Raw genomic sequence first — 20156 nt, 5'->3', positions numbered from 1 at the left:
AACCGTCCGCACTTTGTCCAGTCGCTCCCATAGACTGTATATAAGAAATGGACGTAGTCATCGTGACGTCACCCATTGGTTTGTGGACTGCCGTACAGGTACAGTTTGAAAAGGTATTTATTGATGGCAAAACAAAAGGCAAGCACACTTACAACTGGAGTGGCTGGAGTCCAAAGAAATCCAAATTAAACAATCCAAACGAAACAGGTAATCCAACAGGTACAGATCCAAGACTGACAGGGGACGAGACAAAGCAACACATGACAGAGCAACATAACACTACAATGACCGGACAAGGACTGAAGACACAAGACAACATATTTACACAGGTACTAACAAGCAGGACGGGAGCAACACAGGTGACCAGGATCACTAACGAGACAGGCAGGCAGAGAGACAGCAGGTGAAAACAGAGAGACAGGAATGCAGGGGATAACTGGGGGGAAACATAACACTGGTTACTGAACACTAAACACAGGCCATATCAAAATAAGATGTAACAGATCAAAATAATATAAATAACAAACTAATCCACATGCAAGCAGACAGATCACAAATAAACTACAACCAACAGGGAAAACAGACTGAAGCTAGGATAAAACAGAACTCAGAGCAGACAAGTCCAAAATAATGCAAACACAGAACTAGGAATAAATACAAATACATTAACTAAGACACAGAACTAGGAACTAAGACCTGGAACCAGAACACAGACTAAATAACAGACACCGAACTGACCAATATCTAAAAAAGTGACGAGACAGCGGAGCTAACAGCCATGTGCGGCACTAGCTAGCTTGCCTAGCTAGGTGCATCTGTAATTCACGTTAATTGTCATTTTAATATTCAGGGATGATAATTTTGTCTAGCGAACAACAGGCTTAAAGCCCCTTCCAGCCAGTTTTAACTGCCATTTTTGGTGAATGTTCTTTTTTCAAACAGAGAATGGGGGTGTGGTTAATAGGCGGACATAATACATTACCATGACAACCAAAAACTGACCGGCTGGGGTGTTCACTAACGATATGCTGTCACTACACTGTAAAGTTTAGTACCGTTACACTTTACTGTCTGGCAGGAGTAGCTATTACTTACCCATGATAGAAACTAATGTGTGCGTATCAGCTGTTATCAATCATACAGTCGATGGTCTTGTTACGCATCGCACACGTTAACTCCCACTACGTTTTATGGTGCGCTTACTTTACCGCGAGGGTGTGGTGGGTGCCTCCACCCATGCATTGGTAAAACAGTCGTCAATAAAATATATGCTGCAGACTGTATCTAAGACTGGCAGGAAAAATTAAGTTATTTGTCAAAAATATTTGGCGTACAATGTGGGTAATCAACATTGTAAGGAAATGACTCAGAAAAATATGAAATATCATAGAAATGTCAAAATACACTGGAGGGTTTAACTAAATGTACCCACCAGAGAAAGTGAACAGCCAGACTTCTTTTTGCAACCTGAAGAGTCGCTCCCTGCTGGCCGTTCAACAGAATGCAGGTTTCAGGGACTTCCGCGTTCGCATCAGATTGCCTACAGTTAGTGATCGTTCCCTCTGGCTGAATGAATTCTGCGCGTGATCCATCCATTACTGCAGCTGGAGGTTCTCCGCACTTTTGGAAGACGTCATTCTCCGTGCACACCGTTAGTAGATCGACTTACGTGTTAATTTGCTGGTGATATCAAGTTTGCACATTTTTACTCACGCAGAACTTAAGTAAATCTGGCCCATAGTGTACAAAAAAGCTCAGAAGTGTTCCACACCTGATGTACTGGGACATAACATGTAGTTACCAGGTGCCTCATAGGGGACACGGGAAGTAAGGTTTAAGTCCTTCATGCAGAGTCTAAAGTCCATGAAAATTCAGAGCCGCGTCGGCAGAGCTGTGGCAGCTGCAGCACAGCCATGGCAAGCTTCTTGTGTGGGGGCCATCCAAAACTGCTTGTGACTTTAATGTTATCGTTGACCTTGTGGATGTTTAAGTTTTTATCTGACCAGAATCTTACATTTTTGTTTCTTTTATGGTCTAGTCTTCAATCTGTGTCAATTATCAATCTGAGAGTAATAAATATGCAAGATTAATTTATACACCCAAATTTTATATTCCATGTTTAGGATTAACAACTCCAACCTTGACACAAGCAATCCATTTGGTGAACAAGGTAAGTTATAGTTCTCTTTTTATTTGATCAAATATACCAAGTCTCTGGAGTCTTCCCATTTAAAATTTTTCTTTGAGCAATATCCTTCATTATCACACACTTTAGATGCCTCACAAAGGAGGCCAGCTGAAGGCCCGATCCTAACCCTCACCACTTAAGGAAACTTTAGTCAAAAATAATCTATTATCTCGCCAAAGTAGTCAAGAACTCATAGTTAAAAACTTCTCTGGAGACAGTCAAGAATCGGTGCAAAACAGTTTTTATTCTAATAAAGGACAAAAAAACCCGAGCAAGATCCTAGAAAGCATCAGGATGGAACTGAATACACAGTCATCGAACATCGCTTTATATTCACCTCAAACCCCACCCTTCAGGTGGGCGTTCTACCTAGTCTCCTCCTAGACTCCTTGATGGTGGATTTCTTTTCCTCTGCTCCTCCATCTACTCGAAAACTCACCAAACTTTGCACAAAATTCAGGTGTGAATTTTTTATCTTGTAATTTATAGGTTTAGCACATGGGCTTGGCAAAATGACTCACTAGTTTCACCTACGTGTACGAAATTTCTGTGGTACGTGTATCATGGCCATATGTATTTGGAAGGGGGGAGTGTCAGTGGGGGACCCTGGCCTTGTTGATGAGGCTGCAGACGGGAAGACGCTGTTATTGTGGTGAGAGATTTTGGTCCTGATGGACCGCAGCCTCTTGTCAGAGGGGAGAGTCCGAAACAGTTTGCGTCCGGGGTGGGAGCAGTCAGCTGCAATCTTTCCTGCTCGCCTCAGAGTCCTGGAGGCGTACAGGTCCAGAAGAGAAGGAAGATTGCAGCCAATCACCTTCTCTGCAGAGCGAATGATGCGCTGCAGCCTGCCCTTGTCCCTGACAGTGGCAGCAGCGTACCAGATGGTGATGGAGGAGGTGAAGATGGACTCAATGATGCTTTGTTAAAGTCCCCAAGAACAATGAGCAGGGAGTCTGGGTGTTTTTTCTCCACGCTAGTTATCTGGTCGGCCGGGTGTAGTAACGCCTCACTAACACAGGCCTGAGGTGGAATGTAAACAGCGACCAGAACAAACGAGTCTGTTCATCTTTTTAACGTAAATAACTTGTAGGTAGTAATTACAATGAAAAATACATTATTTATTCAAAATAATGGTTGTTAATAAATTAATATCTGACCCCCACAGATGCATGATTTTATCGAACCCTGTCTGTGGTTGAAACAATCAGTCACATCCACATGAAATAAGAGAAATTTTGTGTGTGCATAATTAGGTCTCTCTTCATCAGGCTAAACCACTTAGCATGACTAGTTAAATGCAGACTGTTCATACACATAGCTTGAATATTGACATGGCAGAAAGCAGGAGTTGTTTTAAGCATGATATACTGTGTGTAGCTATTTATTATTAAACATATTAACATTAACTTAACAGACACTGCTGTCAGCTGTGTCAACCTAGTTCTCTGATGTAACGTTACTGACTTCACAAACGGAGCCCGCTGCACCAACACATTCCCAGGGCATCACACACCGAAGCTTAGAGTTGACAAAGCGTCGGTATTGGACGCACTGGAAAGAGACCAGATAGGTAGACAGTAGACGGTGCACTAAATTTTCATCTGTAAATATCAGATAGTAGCGCTATTTGAAAGCTATACTACCATGGTGCATGTGGAGACATGACTGTTTAACCACCACATCTCCATAATTCAGTCTGCCTCTTGTCATTATCACCTTCAGGTTTCCTTCTAAAACCATTATATTCCCTGTTTTCTGTCTAATGGCCATTGCCATTCCTGCACCATGTTGCAGCATGTGGTTAGCAGGTTTCTCCATAATCACACTTTCAGTTACTCTCAGGCAGTAAATGTCTGCTTGTTCACTTCAAAACTTGTTAGAAATCCTGCAAAAACACCACATTTTACCGTACCATTATTAGGCAACCACAACTGCGAAGGTACGGACAAATATTGTCTAACAACTGCATTGCAATGTGTCTTGATTTTTTTGCCCTCTCCATCATATGCTCTGCCGGGGTTGCGGGAGGTAGTCCCTTTGCAGGCTCATCCTGACATGGAGATGGTGGTTGGGTGGGTGGTTCTATCCAGAGTCTACTCATGTCTAGATATTTAATGTTAATGCGTAACAAATGGTTCTCACCCGCGCACTGTTTGAGCACGGTAAATCACACTTTGCTACCTTCCTCTCCTCATTCATCAAAGGACATCTACGTGACAGGTGCTGTTATGCGAGCAGCAGGAGTTAGGTCTTTTAACTGCAGTGCAATGTGTTTGCATAGCGAGTGAGTGGACGAGTGAATGAGAGAGAGAGAGAGAGAGAGAGAGAGCGGCAGAAAGTGACGCTGTAAGCAAGCGAGTAACAAGTTGTCAGGTTGGCAGTAAATGTAAAGTATAGGTCACAGTCTGTCCATTATTAAAAGTCTGTCTGTTGTTTTCACAACTGCTGGAATGTGAAGGCTGTTAGTTCAAGCAGCGTTGGGTGGGCTCTCGCAGGTGTAGTGCGTCGAAGTGTGAGGTGGCTACATTGCCAATTCTGGAGCTCTGTCCGTGCAGCTGCGAATTTGCTACACTGCACTACAGTTGTTAATCATGACTTCCTGTGTCCCCTTTGTGGCGCTGCAGAGCCCTTGACGCTACGACTAAAGGTGGATATTGGCGTGTAGATGTTTTCAGGGCGGGAAAGTTATGAAACACGCAAAGATTGGTACAGATTTCAGCATGTACAGTTAAGTTACAACGACTTCCTCTTTCACGGCAAAGCATGGAACTTTGCCACCCCGCCAAGAATACGGCGTTGAAGAAAAGTTACAACAACATGACATCATTAATATGTTAAAAGTTTTCTGAGATAGTTTTGAAGTACATATAGCCAACCTGCAAGAAGTGGTTAATGACAGCATAAATGTTGTCACTTCCTGTTGCCAGAAGGTGGCGCTGTGACTATGGGGGAATTGTGGCTTGTAGATGTTTTCAGGGCAGGTCTCTTATTAAACGTGTGAAATTTGGTAGAGATTTCGTCACCGCCACGCCGTTCATTGAAAACTCACAAGTTTTGGAGTATGTCTTCATCAATGTGTTAAGGATTTTCTGGATATGTTGATATGTCCAACCTGCTAGGAGTCAATTCCAACATAAAACGTGTCATTTCCTGTTGCCAGCCGCTGGCGCTATGACTTTAAGTGAATCTTGGCATATGGATGTGTTCAGGGCGGAGCTCTTAAACTGCATGCAAATGGTGCAGATGTGAGCATGTAGACTTAAGTTACAACAACTTCCTGTTTTCTGGCAAATTATTGATTTTGGACGCCACGCCACGGGCACGCTGTTCCACGAAAATTCACCGTTTGAACAACTTCTAATTGTCAGTGGGTTTACACAGCACAGATCTGAAGTCGGTTGGACAAAATCCCTAGGAGGAATTTGTTACGGAGCCCTCTAAATCATCCAGAAATTCAAAAACAATTCAAAAAGGCCGACTTCCTGTTGGGATTAGAGCATCGCTCCAAGAGGCTTTTTGGCACGTTTGAACATGATACATGTGCCACAGAAATTTCATACATGTTGGTGAAACGTGCCGCGGGGGCTGCTTCGTTAAAGGTCACTTTCTGTTGCCAGCAGGTGGCGCAATGGCTTTGAGTGAATGTTGGCATGTGGATGTGTCCAGGACGGGACTTATCAAATTTAGTGCAGATGTGAGCATGTACAATGAAGTTATTACAACTTCCTGTTTCATGGCGAGTCATCCATTTTCAACGCCTCGGGCACGCCGTTCCACGAAAACTCACCGTTTGTACAACTTTTAATCGTCAGTTGGTTTAGAGTGCACAGGGAAAATTTGAAGTTGATCAGATTAATTCTCTAGGAGGAGTTTGTTAAAATATGCACCCTGTAAATGGTATAATTGTTGTCGGCAAACAATAATTCCTTCAGTTCCAATAAGGTCCTCGCATGTTCACAGACAGTGAACAAGCTCCAGGCCCTGTGAAGATTCCAGATGTAGGTACAATGATGTATTCAAATGTTACATGATAATGCAAAATGACTTGAGCTGCCTTATTTGCATTAAAGAAATAGTAAGAAACAGCTCTATTTACTTACACAATATCAACTTGACCAAACCTGTTTCTTTTCCACCCGGTGGTGAAGGACTCCAAGAAGGAGAATGAGAAAGAGACCTCGGATGACTCGGACAAGAGCAACATTTAGATAAAAACTGATTAGGAAATGTGAAGGCCACAGCCATGAGAGAAAAAAACAACAAAAAAATATAACCACACCAGCAATGATCGGAGCCGCAAAAAAATGCAACATTTGATACCTTCAGAGAAAACCAGATGCAGGTGATTTAGGACATTAAAGTGATGAAACAATTTGGACTTGAAGCCAAGCCTTTTTTGAGAAAATTGCAAAAATCCCAAAGTGATCAGAGAGTGTCATTGTATGACTAGTGGGTGAAATTTTCAACCCACCTGCAAAATTGTGTGTTTCCAAGTTTTAAGGTTAATGCTGCACAAACACTTTTTAGCAGAGAAAACTAAGAAAGTGTCACAGGATCCAAGTAGAATATGAAAACCCATTTGTAGCAGAGCATTAAACTACAGGCTAAAAAAGGAAGTTTAAATGCAGAAATTTAGTAGTTTGTGTCAACATTCTTCAGAAGACCAACTGAGTCATAAATTAACCTGTTTGCATTTGTTTTAGAAGCTTTCTATCCTCTTGTTGTGCAAACCAACAAATCACCAGACATGGATTCTTAATAAACATGTTACACTCTGAAAATAAGACGGTCACCAACTGAAAAGACTTTGCTGAATGTGCTTTGCTGAATGTTATGTGTATCTGACATGATTGAACAATGAATATGTTGCAATAAACATAATTGGAGCAAATGTGTTGTCTGTCCACATCACTCAATGTGAATGTACTTAAAGATATTTTTGGGTTTATACTAATTTCCTCTTTTGTATAAGCAGAGGTTTGTTCCTTACAAGTCAAGGTCTCTAGCCTATAACCCACACTTTAAGTCCAAGAGCACATTGTACTTGTAAACAGGGATGGGCAAAGATACATCAAAATATATTTTAAAATAAGATACCAAATAACCTAATTTTAAGTGTATCACTATAAACTAAAAAATACAGCAGCCATGCCATGTATCAAAATAAACTACTGCATTTTTGCTTTTCAAAAATACTAAAAATGCTTTTCCAAGGTACTATGAAATCATTCGCAAACCTTGGTGATTACATGGACAAAGTTTAAGGTAAATCTGACACATACAACCAGTTAATATGTCAAATATTTACATATCCCCGTGATCACCGAAATGAAGGTTAGTTTCAATGTAACAGTTTATTGTTTATCAAACTGATTACTCATGACTTATAATTGTATCCTAATTGAGTGACATGGTGTTTGGTAATGAATGGCCTACTTACATCATCTGAGCTGGTTTGACAACCAGCTGTTTAATGGCGTTCGAAGGAAACCTACACATTTCTCACCTTGACCTTCTTCATGGCTGGATCAATTTCCTCTTCTGATCTAAACAAGTCTGGGCACCTATCAGAGTCAGCCTTTTTATGATGTCACATACACCCACAAAGGATCTGAAGTGAATGTCTAGGTTAGTTGATTTAGTCGGTTTGGCTGCTGGAGCAAAGTGAGGTGTTGAAAGAAACCAAGAGTTGAATGTAGAGTAACCCCAGCTTCATGTATTTGAGTAAAATATATAAAACAAAAATTGTAGATGGTACCAATGATAAACAACAACAACAACAACAACAAAAAATGACTAAACAAGTCAATTAGTGATATCAAACTAAGAATATGTCAGTCTATAAAAAAATGTTAATTTCCAAATTTACAGTGTGATAATGATAACTGAGAATACAATAACAGTAAACAATGTGAACACGTTGATGAATCTTTAGGTAACAAGCTGAAAGCTTTCCCACACTGGTCACCGCTGTACAGTTTCTCTCCAGTGTTAAGTCTCTGATTAATCTTAAAATATACAAATGTGGTGAAGAATTTGTCACAGTGCTGATCACACGGTAATGTTTGAGTCACTCGCTTCATCCCTGTTTCTAAAGCAACCGACACATGCAGAGAGAAAGATGATTCGTGAGATGTCATGGTGGAGCGAGTTAAACTTTTAATATATTCTAGATTCATTACACATGAAAGTGAAATATTTCCGGCCTTTTTTTTTGATGATTACAGTTTACAGCTCATGTAAATCAAAATTACATAACTCAAAATATTCAAGAATCCATAATACAGAAATGTTGTTCTGAGAAAGTTTAACTTATGCACTAAGTACTTGGTTGGGGCACCTTTTGTATTAATTACTGCACCAGTGTGGCCCAGGTTGCTTTGATAGCGGCCTTCAGCTTATCTGTGATGTTAGTTCTGGTGTTTCTCATTTTCCTCTTTACAATACCTCGTAGGTTCTCTTTAAGGTTCAGGACAGCAAGTTGGCTGGCCTACCAAGTAGTTTACAGAAACCCAACAATTCCCACCAAGAGCAAGCACTAGGCGACAGAGGCAAGGAAAAACTTCCTTTTAAGAGGCAGAAATCTTAACAAGTAGTAATATCATGGTCAGTAAAGCAGTTACAAAGCTTAACCATGACATGTTTTTACAGGAAAAATTACCTAAAATAGTCACTGATTAATATTCTGTCACTCAACTAATTGATTAATCGACTAACAGTTTCAACAGCACTTGGATAAACTGTTGGGAATTAAATTTGTGTAAAAATCTTAATTTGTAAAGCAACTAGTAACTAAAGCTGTCAGATAAATGTAGTGACGTAAAAGTACAATATTTCCCTCTGAGATGTGGAGTAGAAGTAGAAAGTAAAGTACAAGTACCTGAGTGTTGTACTTGAGTACAGCAGTGTAGTAAATGCAGCTGTTGTGTTAATGTGAATGTTTTGTGAGGAGCTCTCCAGTTTGTCCTGAGGGACGAACAGACTGACAGTGACAGGAAGCAGCCAGCAGGAGGCAGCAGAGGAGCTTCAGTTTGTTCAACAGATGATAGTTTTCACTTTAAAGTCACTGGAGGAGCAAACTGTGTGCAGTCTTACTTTTAATAGAAACCAACCAGTCCTCCTATAATGGAAGATCACCAGTCCAATAAGTTTGTTATTTTATCAAATGCCATTTTATTATGGAATAAACAGCATGTGAGCAAAATATCAACTGATATATTAAAGCTGATGAAGCTGAAGCGGAAGAGGTCAACACCAGCATCCTTAAGGCCTTCATCATTTCTGTAGCATCAGTTGCATCCCACACTTCAGAGACCCACTGCAACTTTACCCTCTTCTGGAGTTTCTAATAAGGGGGTTGGAAAAGCTTCTTTAAGACCTCAAACCTCACCAGCTAACTCCCCCTCTTCATTAACAGTACAAGTGCCAGTTTTGGAGACTGACCAGCCAAGACAAAACGTTTCACTGAATCACATCAAATCAAAAGTGCATTAATTGGTACACCATGTTTAATTAATGTCCCAAAGAATGTGACGTTTTGTGCCAACATTCGATACAGGAACTGAACTAACCAGAACTAGTTACTCATATCCACTAACACTGAAGCTTGTATGGGGGTATTTATGTTTCAATATTATTTGTGTGAACAGATGAGCAATCTGTGTGTAAATGTGTAATCTGTAAATATAAAACACTTTGCACAAACACAAAATGTATTTGTAAACTCACAAAAATATTCAGCAAATAGAAAACAGATCTGAAATACACAAACAAATTCCACAAATAATAAAACTAAAAATAAATAAAACTATGTTGAATAGTTTACAAATAAATTAACTACATTTGTGAATATCTTACTAACATTTACAACTTTTAAATAGGCATTTGTGAGTCCAGTTTTGATTTACAAATTTTTGAAAAGTATTTGTGAATATCTTACAAACATTTGTCACTTTTAAACAGGCATTTGTGAGTCCCGCCTGTATTTGTCGATCTCAGTTCTTCACACACGGAGTTTTGAAACAAACTTTCCGCCCATGGAAAGAAAATCGTCTCGTGTTATTTGGTTGTTTTAAGAGACCACGTGATGACGCCCGCTGATGACGTCATTTCCACCTTTCAAAGTAAAACGCCCTCCAAACTGCTTGAATGTGCCAGGCTTGTTGATATCGCGAAGGAAATATCAGCTGCTGTTTCAACAAAATATGTATGCAGACTGAAAATCAACCGTGTTGTTGTGTCGGGAGAGGCAGCGGTGAGCAACAAATAGTATAATTATATAACAATGTATTAAGCTATGAGCACAGGGAAAGTCCACTAGCCGCTAGGCTAATTTCAGCAGTTTGAAAATGCCACAGGCTGTAGCTAATGATGGTGATGAATTCACCCAATCCACGGCAAAGTCTGTGAGGTGCATGATAATATAGTGTTGTGGGCTAAACTCACCTATTTCCTCACTGCTAAATCCGATTGTGACGTCTAATATAATTTTCCACCGCATGATTAATACACGGCAGATGTGTGTGTGTGACGTTGCAGCCTTGCAAAGTGAAGTGATGTGGTTCTTTGAAAAAAAACCACAATTTTTCCATAGATGAAAACCGTCAAATGAAAATGTGTAATGTTTTCATATCAGCTCTCCATCTTCAGGTGCTCTGCCACTGCTGGTTTGGGTCACTCGGCCACGAATGGTATGACATTTTTTATTGTGAAAAACCTTTTCACCCGGCCCTATTACAAATCTTCATTTATTAATTTTTTATTATACCTTTATTTTAACAAGCAAGTTTATTAAGAATAGTTTCTTATTTACAGCCTGGCAGGAGACCTCCTGTGGGAAAGGGTACTGGGATTAAATAAAAACATGAAACAATAGACAGAGGATGCGGGACAACAACACAGTCCCAACAACCAACGTTAAAACCAGCCACTAGGACACAAAGAGACCAGATGAGAAAATAATTAAAAGACAGATAAGGAAACATGATAACAGACTAGACATAAGATAATCTACAGAGGTAGATGATACAACAAATGGCACAATAGTTGAATCATGAAAACAATCTAGGAAGTAGCAGAGCAACATATAACAACACAGAAAAGCTGTAATTAGTTGTCGCAGTGCACATTACATGACTGTGCTCTGTAAGTGAAAAACAGGATACAGTTAGAGAATTCCTTATAGTTACATTATAACCACAGTAGACTTGAGACTTGAGACTTGTGAGCATCTTTGCATCTGGTGCTGACAGTTCATGCAGAGACGTAAAATTTGTTTTTTAAAAGATGCACAATGAAGACCGAAATTGATTAATTCAATTCAATTCAATTTTATTTATATAGCGCCAAATCACAACAACAGTTATCTCACAGCGCTTTTCATAAAAGAGCAGGTCTAGAATTTATTTACAGAAACCCAACAGTTTCCACCAAGAGCAAGCACTAGGCGACAGAGGCAAGGAAAAACTTCCTTTTAAGAGGCAGAAACCTCGAGCAGAACCATGGCTCAGGGTGGGCGGCCATCTGTCTCGACCGGTTGGGGTGAAGGAGAGAGAGAGAGAGAGAGAGAGAGAGAGAGAGAGAGCAAGAGAGGAACAGAGAGAGAGAGATTATGAAAGCTCTTGTTCGTTGTTCGTCATATGAACTAGTTTGTTTGAAGCACTTTTTTCAAATTTTTTTGGGCAGCTGTGGCTCAGGAGATAGAGTGGGTTGCCCGTTACCAGAAGAGAACTGAAGGAGACAGATTCAATAAGAGAGTGACATTTAAGATTGAGAATAAAGTATAATCAAAACGTTGAAATAAGAAACATATCTAAAAGACGGTTAATGACAACTATAAAAGAAACGGAGGGATAGTTTGCCCACCTGAGTGCAACGCAGCACCACAGAATGATCAACTGGCCGGTACTGAAGTGTGCAGAACCAACAACTGAGAGTATCTGTTTCCACATTGAGTTGGTCATTTGTCACGTTAAACATATGACTTAAATAATAATACTTGCTTATCCTCCTGTTTTTCATAGCCTTTTCCCGGATTCCACCCAGCTCAGTAGTATATTTAATGTTACAGTAGTTGGTGGTGGAGGCTTCGCTGTTGACAAACTTGATTTTAGATTTATTTCTCAAACAGTGCGGCAGTTCTGGTAACGGTCCTATAATTTCTCACTTTTTAATCACTTCTAAATGTTCTCTGATGGGACTGAATGATTGATTGGTGTCATATCGAAATTGTGATTTGAAAGAACATGATTATCTAATTGTGAAGAAGGCAATTAAAAACGTAGGTTAAATATACAATGCATCTGACCCGTTTTATACAGTCATGCAGTTTCCAATGAATTCCATTGTCATCCTTGTGTGACAGATTTGCCTCTATGAAGTTATTTTTGTGTCTTTTTAAGACAAGTCTTGAGAGCATATTTCTCGCACTTTAATCAAAAATCAAATTTGTAATTAAAAACAAACAGGCCTCTACTTGTCTCACAAAAAGATTTGCTTGCTATTCTGTCCTCTTTGATTGCAAGTCAAAAGGTTGTGCAGGTTATTAGGTTTTGCGAGGGAAATAGTTTTGCAAGTAACAGTTTTTATGGGTGGGTTGGACTGACCAGTAGAAGGTCGAAAGAAGGAAAATCAACCAGAGCCATTGGACAAACATTGAGAATAGCAAGCACAACAATTTGGAACGTCATGAAAAAGAAATAAATTACTATTGTACTGAGCAACAGACGTCCAACAGGTCGGCCAAGGAAAACAACAGTAGTTGATGACAGAAATATGGTGAGAGCTGTGAAGAAAACCCCCAAAACATAAGGAAGTGACATCACCAATGACCTCCACAGTGCAGGGTGAAGGTATCACAATCCACTGTTGGAAGAAGACTCAGAGAGCAGAAATATAGAGGCCACAAGATGCAAACCACTCATTAGCAGGAAGAATCGGAAGGCCAGACTGAAATTTGCAAAGAAGTACAGAGATGAGCCGCAAAAGTTCTGCAACACAATCTTATGGACTGATGAGACCAAGATTAATCTCTATCAAAGTGATGGAAAGGCCAAAGTCTGGAGAAAGAAAGGAACTGCTGATGATCCGAAGCATACAAGCTCATCTGTGAAGCACGGTGGAGGTAATGTCATGGCTTGGACGTGCATGGCTGCTTCTGGGGCCAACAGCTCATCTGATCCGTGAGTACAATGTGTACTTTCTACATTTTAAACAATTTCATTTAAAGCATGTTGGCTTTGTTGGTGAAGAGTGGAAGAAACAAGATGTCAGTGATCATCACAGGAAAAACATGCAACATAGAGGAATTAATACAGCGATAAATGCAACACATATGCTGACCAAAGAGGAATTCTTTGGTCAGAAAATGTTTGTTGCTCCAACAAAAAAAGTAGAGAAAGAAAATTCAGGCATTTCATTTTATTTCATTTTAGTGCCAAGTTTCCATCTTCAAAACCGTTTCTGAATGTTTAATTATTTTAGGTCTTGTGATTTAAACTGAATGTTCATTGTGAATCTCAAACCAACCAGAGTCTCATTTCACTTCAGTGCTGATGTTGCTGCTGTGCTGCACAACAAACCAAGGTGAGTTTGTATACGACAAGTTAAAAGTGTGTAAAATAAAAGTGCTCCTTCACATTTAATACCACAAAACACACACCAAGAGCTTTCATGTGTATGTTAAATATGAAGCTACAGCTAGCAGCTTAGCCTATCATGAAGACTGGAAACAGGGATACAGCTAGCCTGGTTCTGTCCAAACGTAATTAAACCTACCAGCTATATAATGTCATATCTGGTTTGTTTAATTGGTTCAATTGGTTTGCTTAAGCTGGACTCTTGAATTGTGTTTCACAATACATTTCCTCCAGCCTCTCTGACTGTGAGACCGAGCAGCTCTCAGTTTTTCGACTGGACGTCTGTCACTCTGAGCTGTGAGGAGGACGACAGCTCTGCTGGATGGACGCTGAGGAGGAACACAACCAGAGGAACCAGGACTCAGTGTGGAGCTGACTGGGGAAGATCAGCTGGTTCTTCCTGTAACATCAGCTACATCGTCCCGTTTGACAGCGGAGTTTACTGGTGTGAGTCCAGAGAGGGAGCAACCAGTAACACCATCAACATCACTGTCACTGGTAAGATCAGACTGTGGAGTTAGTGTTGATGAAGCTGTGTGTAAATGATGAAATGCTGTAGTTTGTCTCTGTGTTGAGGTGGACCAGTGATCCTGCAGAGTCCTGTCCTCCCTGTGATGGAGGGACATGATGTCACTCTGCACTGTAAAACAGAGACCCCTCCCTCCAACCTCCCAGCTGGTTTCCAGCATGTTTCCAAGCCTGATGAAAGCCTCTACAAGTGTGAAATCAGCCATCATGGAAATCTTCAGACCAACTCTCTCAAAGGTGAGGAGCTCAAAGATTATTCTCAAAGTGACCTTATTGTTTTCCAAGGTGGACAGAGGTTACGATTTCACTTCTGTGTGTCCATCTGTTAATGTAACTGCACTCAGCTACACTTCACTGTAACTGGCTGGTTCAATCAACCCCTCGACTCTGCGTTGTGTGTTTGGAATAATGAGTTTGAGGCGCTTTTATCTCTCGATGCAGCCGTTTATTATCTGGACAGGAACAGAATATGTACTGGTCAGTCAAACAGTTGGCTCGCTTTAAGTCGCTCACACATATCACACCACAAAAGAACGGCAAGTTATTTTCTTATCAATCTCTCCATACGTTACAGTGCACATGTGTTCATGTAGTTCATATATGCAGGCATAATACACAATATTTGTAAACAGTGCTGCATTTAGCAACTCATCTTAGGCACGTCTCTCATGAAATAACGTTACAGGTGCATTAGTAGTATTTACCTACTACGTCTGAGAGAGGGCGCTCTCGAGCCAATAAATCCCCAAAGATACATGGATAATAGATGAATGACTTATGGAATAATATACTACATAAACTCTGTTACTTCTCCTTTCAATCTCACTCTCTGCGTAGTGACTGTAACTATTACAAGATGTCCCACGAACAGCATTTGACCGTATCTTACAAAAATACAGCCAAAAAAATCTAGAAAACGACTCTTTTTGCATTGGAGACAATGGAGCTCAGTTAGAGCAAGTCCTATACTGCGCTGTGAGTGGCCAGCTGTGTATTTGGGGCGTGGCTTAGCGAAGGGTCAATTGTCACGCAGGTCGGAATTCATTCATTCGAGACGTTTTATACATGGTAGACGTTATGAGTTTAGGGCTGAAACGGTTCATCGATTGATAAAATGCCTCGACACAAATTCTTTGCATCGATGCTTCATTTAATCCATGTAACTATACAGCACAGTGTTTCACACGGACAGAGAAAACAGCGAGGGACAAAAAGAAAGTGTCCAAAGTATGGTCTTAATCCCAGCTAAAGAAACAACAACTCTGTAATGTTACTGTCCGTCCACCGTAAAACAAAACTTTTGCCGGGAGATGGCAGTGAAAAACTGAGGGTTTTGTCTTTGGGGGGACGCACAGACTTCCATGTGCTCGCCAGAGGTAGCCTGACTGCCATTAGGTACCGAGATGAGATCCTCAGACCCCTTGTGAGACCATATGCTGGTGCGGTTGGCCCTGGTTTCCTCCTAATGCAAGACAATGCTAGACCTCATGTGGCTGGAGTGTGTCAGCAGTTCCTGCAAGATTCCGGCATTGATGCTATGGACGGTCCGCCCGTTCCCCAGACCTGAATCCAATTGAGCACATCTGGGACATCATGCACCACAGACTGTCCAGGAGTTGGCGGATGCTTTAATCCAGGTCCGGGAGGAGATCCCTCAGGACACCATCCGCCACCTCATCAGGAGCCCAGGGGTTGTAGGGAGGTCATACAGGCACGTGGAGGCCACACACACTACTGAACCTCATTTTGACTTGTTTTAAGGACATTACATCAAAGTCGGATTGGCCTGTAGTGTGGTTTTCCACTCTCCAATCCAGACATCCATGGGTTGATAGATTTGATTTCCATTGATAATTTTTGTGTGATTTTGTTGTCAGCACATTCAACTATGTAAAAAAAGGAGCATTTAATGAGATTATTTCATTCATTCAGATCTAGGATGTGTTATTTTAGTGGTCTCTTTATGTTTTTTGAGCAGTGTATCTGCCATTATAAACGGCCGATGACGATTAAATGCAATTAGCTCATATTGGCCGATAAATCGGTCGGGCTCTAGTTCTTTTGAGTAATGCAGAGAAGCTTGATAAATGCGGTCTAAACACAGGTCTAAGTTGTTCCCTACGCACCTTCATAATTGATCAATAACAAGACTAAATACCCATACACATTGGTTAAAAGCTGAAATAAGCTGTTTTGGGGTTAAGTTGATCTTTAAGAAGGCCATTGGATGTTGTCAACAAAGAGGTAGGATGTGAGGCTTGATTTTAGACTAATTTATTACAGATGTGTTCCCCAAGGTCGAGATAGAACCTCCACACTTTATGAAATATTGTTGCTGTTGCTGAACAGTTAATTGAAAAGTAATCGCAACCGAAATTCAGAGCTTCTAATCTGCGTAATTTTCCCATGTCGGTTATTTAATCCTGTTAACATTATCCCTACTCTGTGTGTGTGTATAGTCACGGGACTTCGCCCCCTCCACTCCTGCTCCGCCTCAGCTCCAGGAGATGCTAGTGCTAACCACCTTCACTTTCCAGCAGTTTGGAAAACAGACAATTGACATCCGTTGTGTTAACGGACACGCTGTGACCTACACTGCAGATTATCTCCCAGACTGACAACTTACTTGCTCGCTTTCACCGTCACTTTCTGCTGCTCTCTCTCTCATTTGCTCGCCCTCACGCTGCATTAAAAAATACCTAACGTTAACTTCACTTCTCTTATAACAGCACCTGTCACATAGATTTCCTGTTTAGATAATTCTTTTGTATATATCTGTTAATTTAAAATAGTAAACCCAGCTTTAATAGTTGCTGCTCATTAAGCAGACAGACCAATAAAGATGAAGAATAATGCAGCTGTTCAGCTCTGTGCGGCTCTGTGTGCGCTCCTGAACCTCTCTGACTAGAGCGACAACAATGCCGCATTTTTTTGTCATTTTACTGATACTCAGGTACACAGCTTCTCCACCTCTCAGTTGCTGTAACTAATATGACCCACAAAATATAAAAATGCAACAAAACAGTGAAAACAACACTGTAAAAGACCCATCGACTGCAAACTGTTATAAAGCGTGACAACGATCTCATTTATAATCAGTCCAGCTCACTAACCGTTTCGTTATCATCCAATACACGTAGCTGTGCTGACACTGCTGAGCCTCCGGAGACAGATAGTAAAGATGGTTGCTGAAAGAAGCAGGTGAGCTAACACTGATGTATTACGTAGGTTAAATGCAGTAAATATACCGTTGTCATGTAACGAGCATGGATTAGTTCAACCTTCAGCTGATAAAAATATTCGCAGTGGGAGTTTACCTGAGTTTCAAGCTCTGTCTGTTCTCCCTGTCTGTCTATAGATGGTGTAGAAGTGCAGCCATCCTGTCGGTCATGAGGGGCGCAGCGTAGTTCATTACCATAGTAATAATGGTTGTTGATAAATCCAGTGACCCCCACAGATGCATGATTTTACTGCTTCCAAAGGGGCTCAGACCCTCCTTATGGGAGCTGAGCTCCCACTGGCTGAAACATGGAAATGCCGTCACAGTTGATCAGCGGCCAAAGTGACACCTTCACAATGCTTGTTGTATCCAACCAACAGTCCAAACCTCAACATTATTAACAAACGTTAAAATCAGTCAAGTAAAGTACAAGTATCTGAGTGTTGTACTTAAGTACAGCAGTGGAGTAAATGTACCTGTTATGTTAATGTAAATGTTATTTGAGGAGCTCTCCAGTTTGTCCTGAGGGACGAACAGACTGACAGTGACAGGAAGCAGCCAGCAGGAGGCAAACTGTGTGCAGAGGGTTTGTATCCTGTTACCTTTAATAGAAACAACCAGTCCTCCTATAATGGAAGATCAGCAGCCCAGTAAGGTTGTTGTTATTTCATTAAACACCACGCATAGTTTCTAATAAGGGGTTTGGAAAAGCTCCTCTGAGACCTCAGACCTCAGTTAATAATATCCTACTAACATTGGTGGTTGAAAATGAGTTTTCATAGTTTGGTAAGATGCTTTGCTCCAAATAGCCAAAAAGACATTGGTGCATGACACTGTTGGTTGGCATTAGCAACCTGCTGGTAACTAGTTATTTGTTATACTAACGCTTATGATATCCCATTAAAATGACCACCTGGTTGAATGTAAATAGGGATATGACTTTATATACAGTCCAGTGTTTCTCCATTTTCCCAGTCCAGTATGGCCTGCCAGAGTTTAATCTGTTTCGCAACAGTTTCCTAATGAAGTGAAAACATTCTCAAACTTCCCATTATAACATTAAATGTCATTGCTTTTTGCCATTGATTTGTAAAAGTATCTGTCAAACAAACTAAAATAGAAAGCGCCATGTGGCTTTGGTCCCTTATCAAATCGCAAAAGACTGCAATTTAAATAAGTATAACAATAAAATAAGTAAAATAAAATAAATAAAAAACAAGTTATTTAAGGAGGTTAGGAGTACATTTTAAATGAGCTACTCTTTCCTTTTACTTGAGTAGATTTGTACTTAAATAAAAGTTCATCAAAGTAATCGAACTTTTACTTAAGTAGAATATAGTTGTACTCTTTCCACCTCTGCATGTTACTAACTCGACTTCTTTCCTTTCCCTTAGTCTTGTGCTCTCTCCTCCTGCTGCTTTCTGCAGGTGTTTCTGAATCTGTGGTCTGTGGAGAGAAACCTTTTGGCTGAAGAAGAGGAAGCAGACAAAGTGAGTTTTTAGGATTCATTTCTGATTAGGATTCCACACACATGGAATCATTTCCATTTGCTGAATCATCATGAAGATGTTCAGAGCCTCTTCTACTGTTGTTGTTCCCTTTTACACTTCTGCAGGAATAGCAATATTATATATTCCACTTTTTCTGTCCATCAGATCAGCCGACCAATCAACAAGCAGACTGTTTCTCCTGGATGATGGAGGAGCTCTATGGATCTCTGGGTCACTGGCTGGAGGAAGGAGGAAGCAGAATGATGAAGATCAAAGAAAATTTGGCCCCACTCTGCCACATGGGGGCGCTGTAACCAAAGTCTTTCTGCCTGGTGAATCCATCAGTCTCACAGCTTTAGATCCATTTTCATGATGCTGAGTGGAGAAATGCTTTCTGTACATTGGAGGTTGTATTTACAATTTTCCTCCTCAGAGGATATTCATGCTTCTCAAAATGATCCATAACTCATCTCCTCACAACACCTGATGCATTTCTTGTTGTTTCCCCACAGAAGTCAAACACACCTGATGTGGATCACTGTCACGTGTTCATCAACACGCTCACCTTGCAGGTAACAGTCAGAAGCTGTCCAGCAGAAACGTCTCAGTGATCTGGGTCATCACATGTTGTCAGGTGGAGTTTCAGGTGAAGCTCATGTCCAGACGCCAGGGAGGAACAACAGGTGGGACAAGTGGACGCTGTTTGACTCTTGGCTTCCCCAACTCATGTCTCCTCTCCACATCTCTGAGAGGGAGGAGACACGTGAGGACAAGGGCTTTTATTCACCGCAGAGAGCATCCTCGCTCACTGCAGTCTCATTTACACTCCTCACCTGTCACAGTGTAAAAATCACTCAGTGTCAGTTTCAGACAGCCGATGCTGCTGCTCCAATACTGATCTCAGATCTGTGTCTGTGTCAGGGACAAGAAGCAGCAGTTAACTACTGAAGGACCAGAAGAGACACATCAGTGGCTTATCCTGCTAAATTCAGCTTAAACACACCTTTTAAAAAATGGATTCAACACATTTGATCTTTGGTTTCTATCACTTTGAAAATAATTCTAGGAAAACTTGTCAGAAACAAACACGTCTC

General features: G+C 40.8%; 1 protein-coding gene across 1 annotated transcript; it reads left to right on the top strand.

Annotated features, from left to right (window-relative positions):
- The first annotated feature begins 13350 nt into the window (after positions 1 to 13350).
- Positions 13351 to 19376, top strand: LOC119912032. Its single transcript, XM_038731005.1, has 5 exons — positions 13351 to 13368; positions 13736 to 13771; positions 14059 to 14322; positions 14401 to 14589; positions 19228 to 19376. Exons 2-5 carry the CDS (start codon positions 13741 to 13743, stop codon positions 19374 to 19376), a joined length of 633 nt encoding a protein of 210 aa, XP_038586933.1. The 5' UTR covers positions 13351 to 13368; positions 13736 to 13740.
- Positions 19377 to 20156: the final 780 nt, after the last annotated feature.

The sequence above is a fragment of the Micropterus salmoides genome, unplaced genomic scaffold (genome assembly GCF_014851395.1).
Source record: "Micropterus salmoides isolate LMB-PRFRI ecotype aquatic unplaced genomic scaffold, ASM1485139v1 Ms_hic_scaffold_2, whole genome shotgun sequence".
In the NCBI taxonomy this organism is placed as follows: Eukaryota; Metazoa; Chordata; class Actinopteri; order Centrarchiformes; family Centrarchidae; genus Micropterus; species Micropterus salmoides.
This window is presented reverse-complemented; position numbering and strand designations above follow the sequence as displayed.

Bases quoted from the DNA above. Each gene is read 5' to 3' on its own strand.
- LOC119912032 (XM_038731005.1), top strand. From the start codon at position 13,741: ATGTTGCTGCTGTGCTGCACAACAAACCAAG. The intron at 13,772-14,058 runs GTGAGTTTGTAT...CATTTCCTCCAG, and splicing joins GTGCTGCACAACAAACCAAG to CCTCTCTGACTGTGAGACCG. The intron at 14,590-19,227 runs GTGAGGAGCTCA...TCTGTCCATCAG, and splicing joins TCAGACCAACTCTCTCAAAG to ATCAGCCGACCAATCAACAA.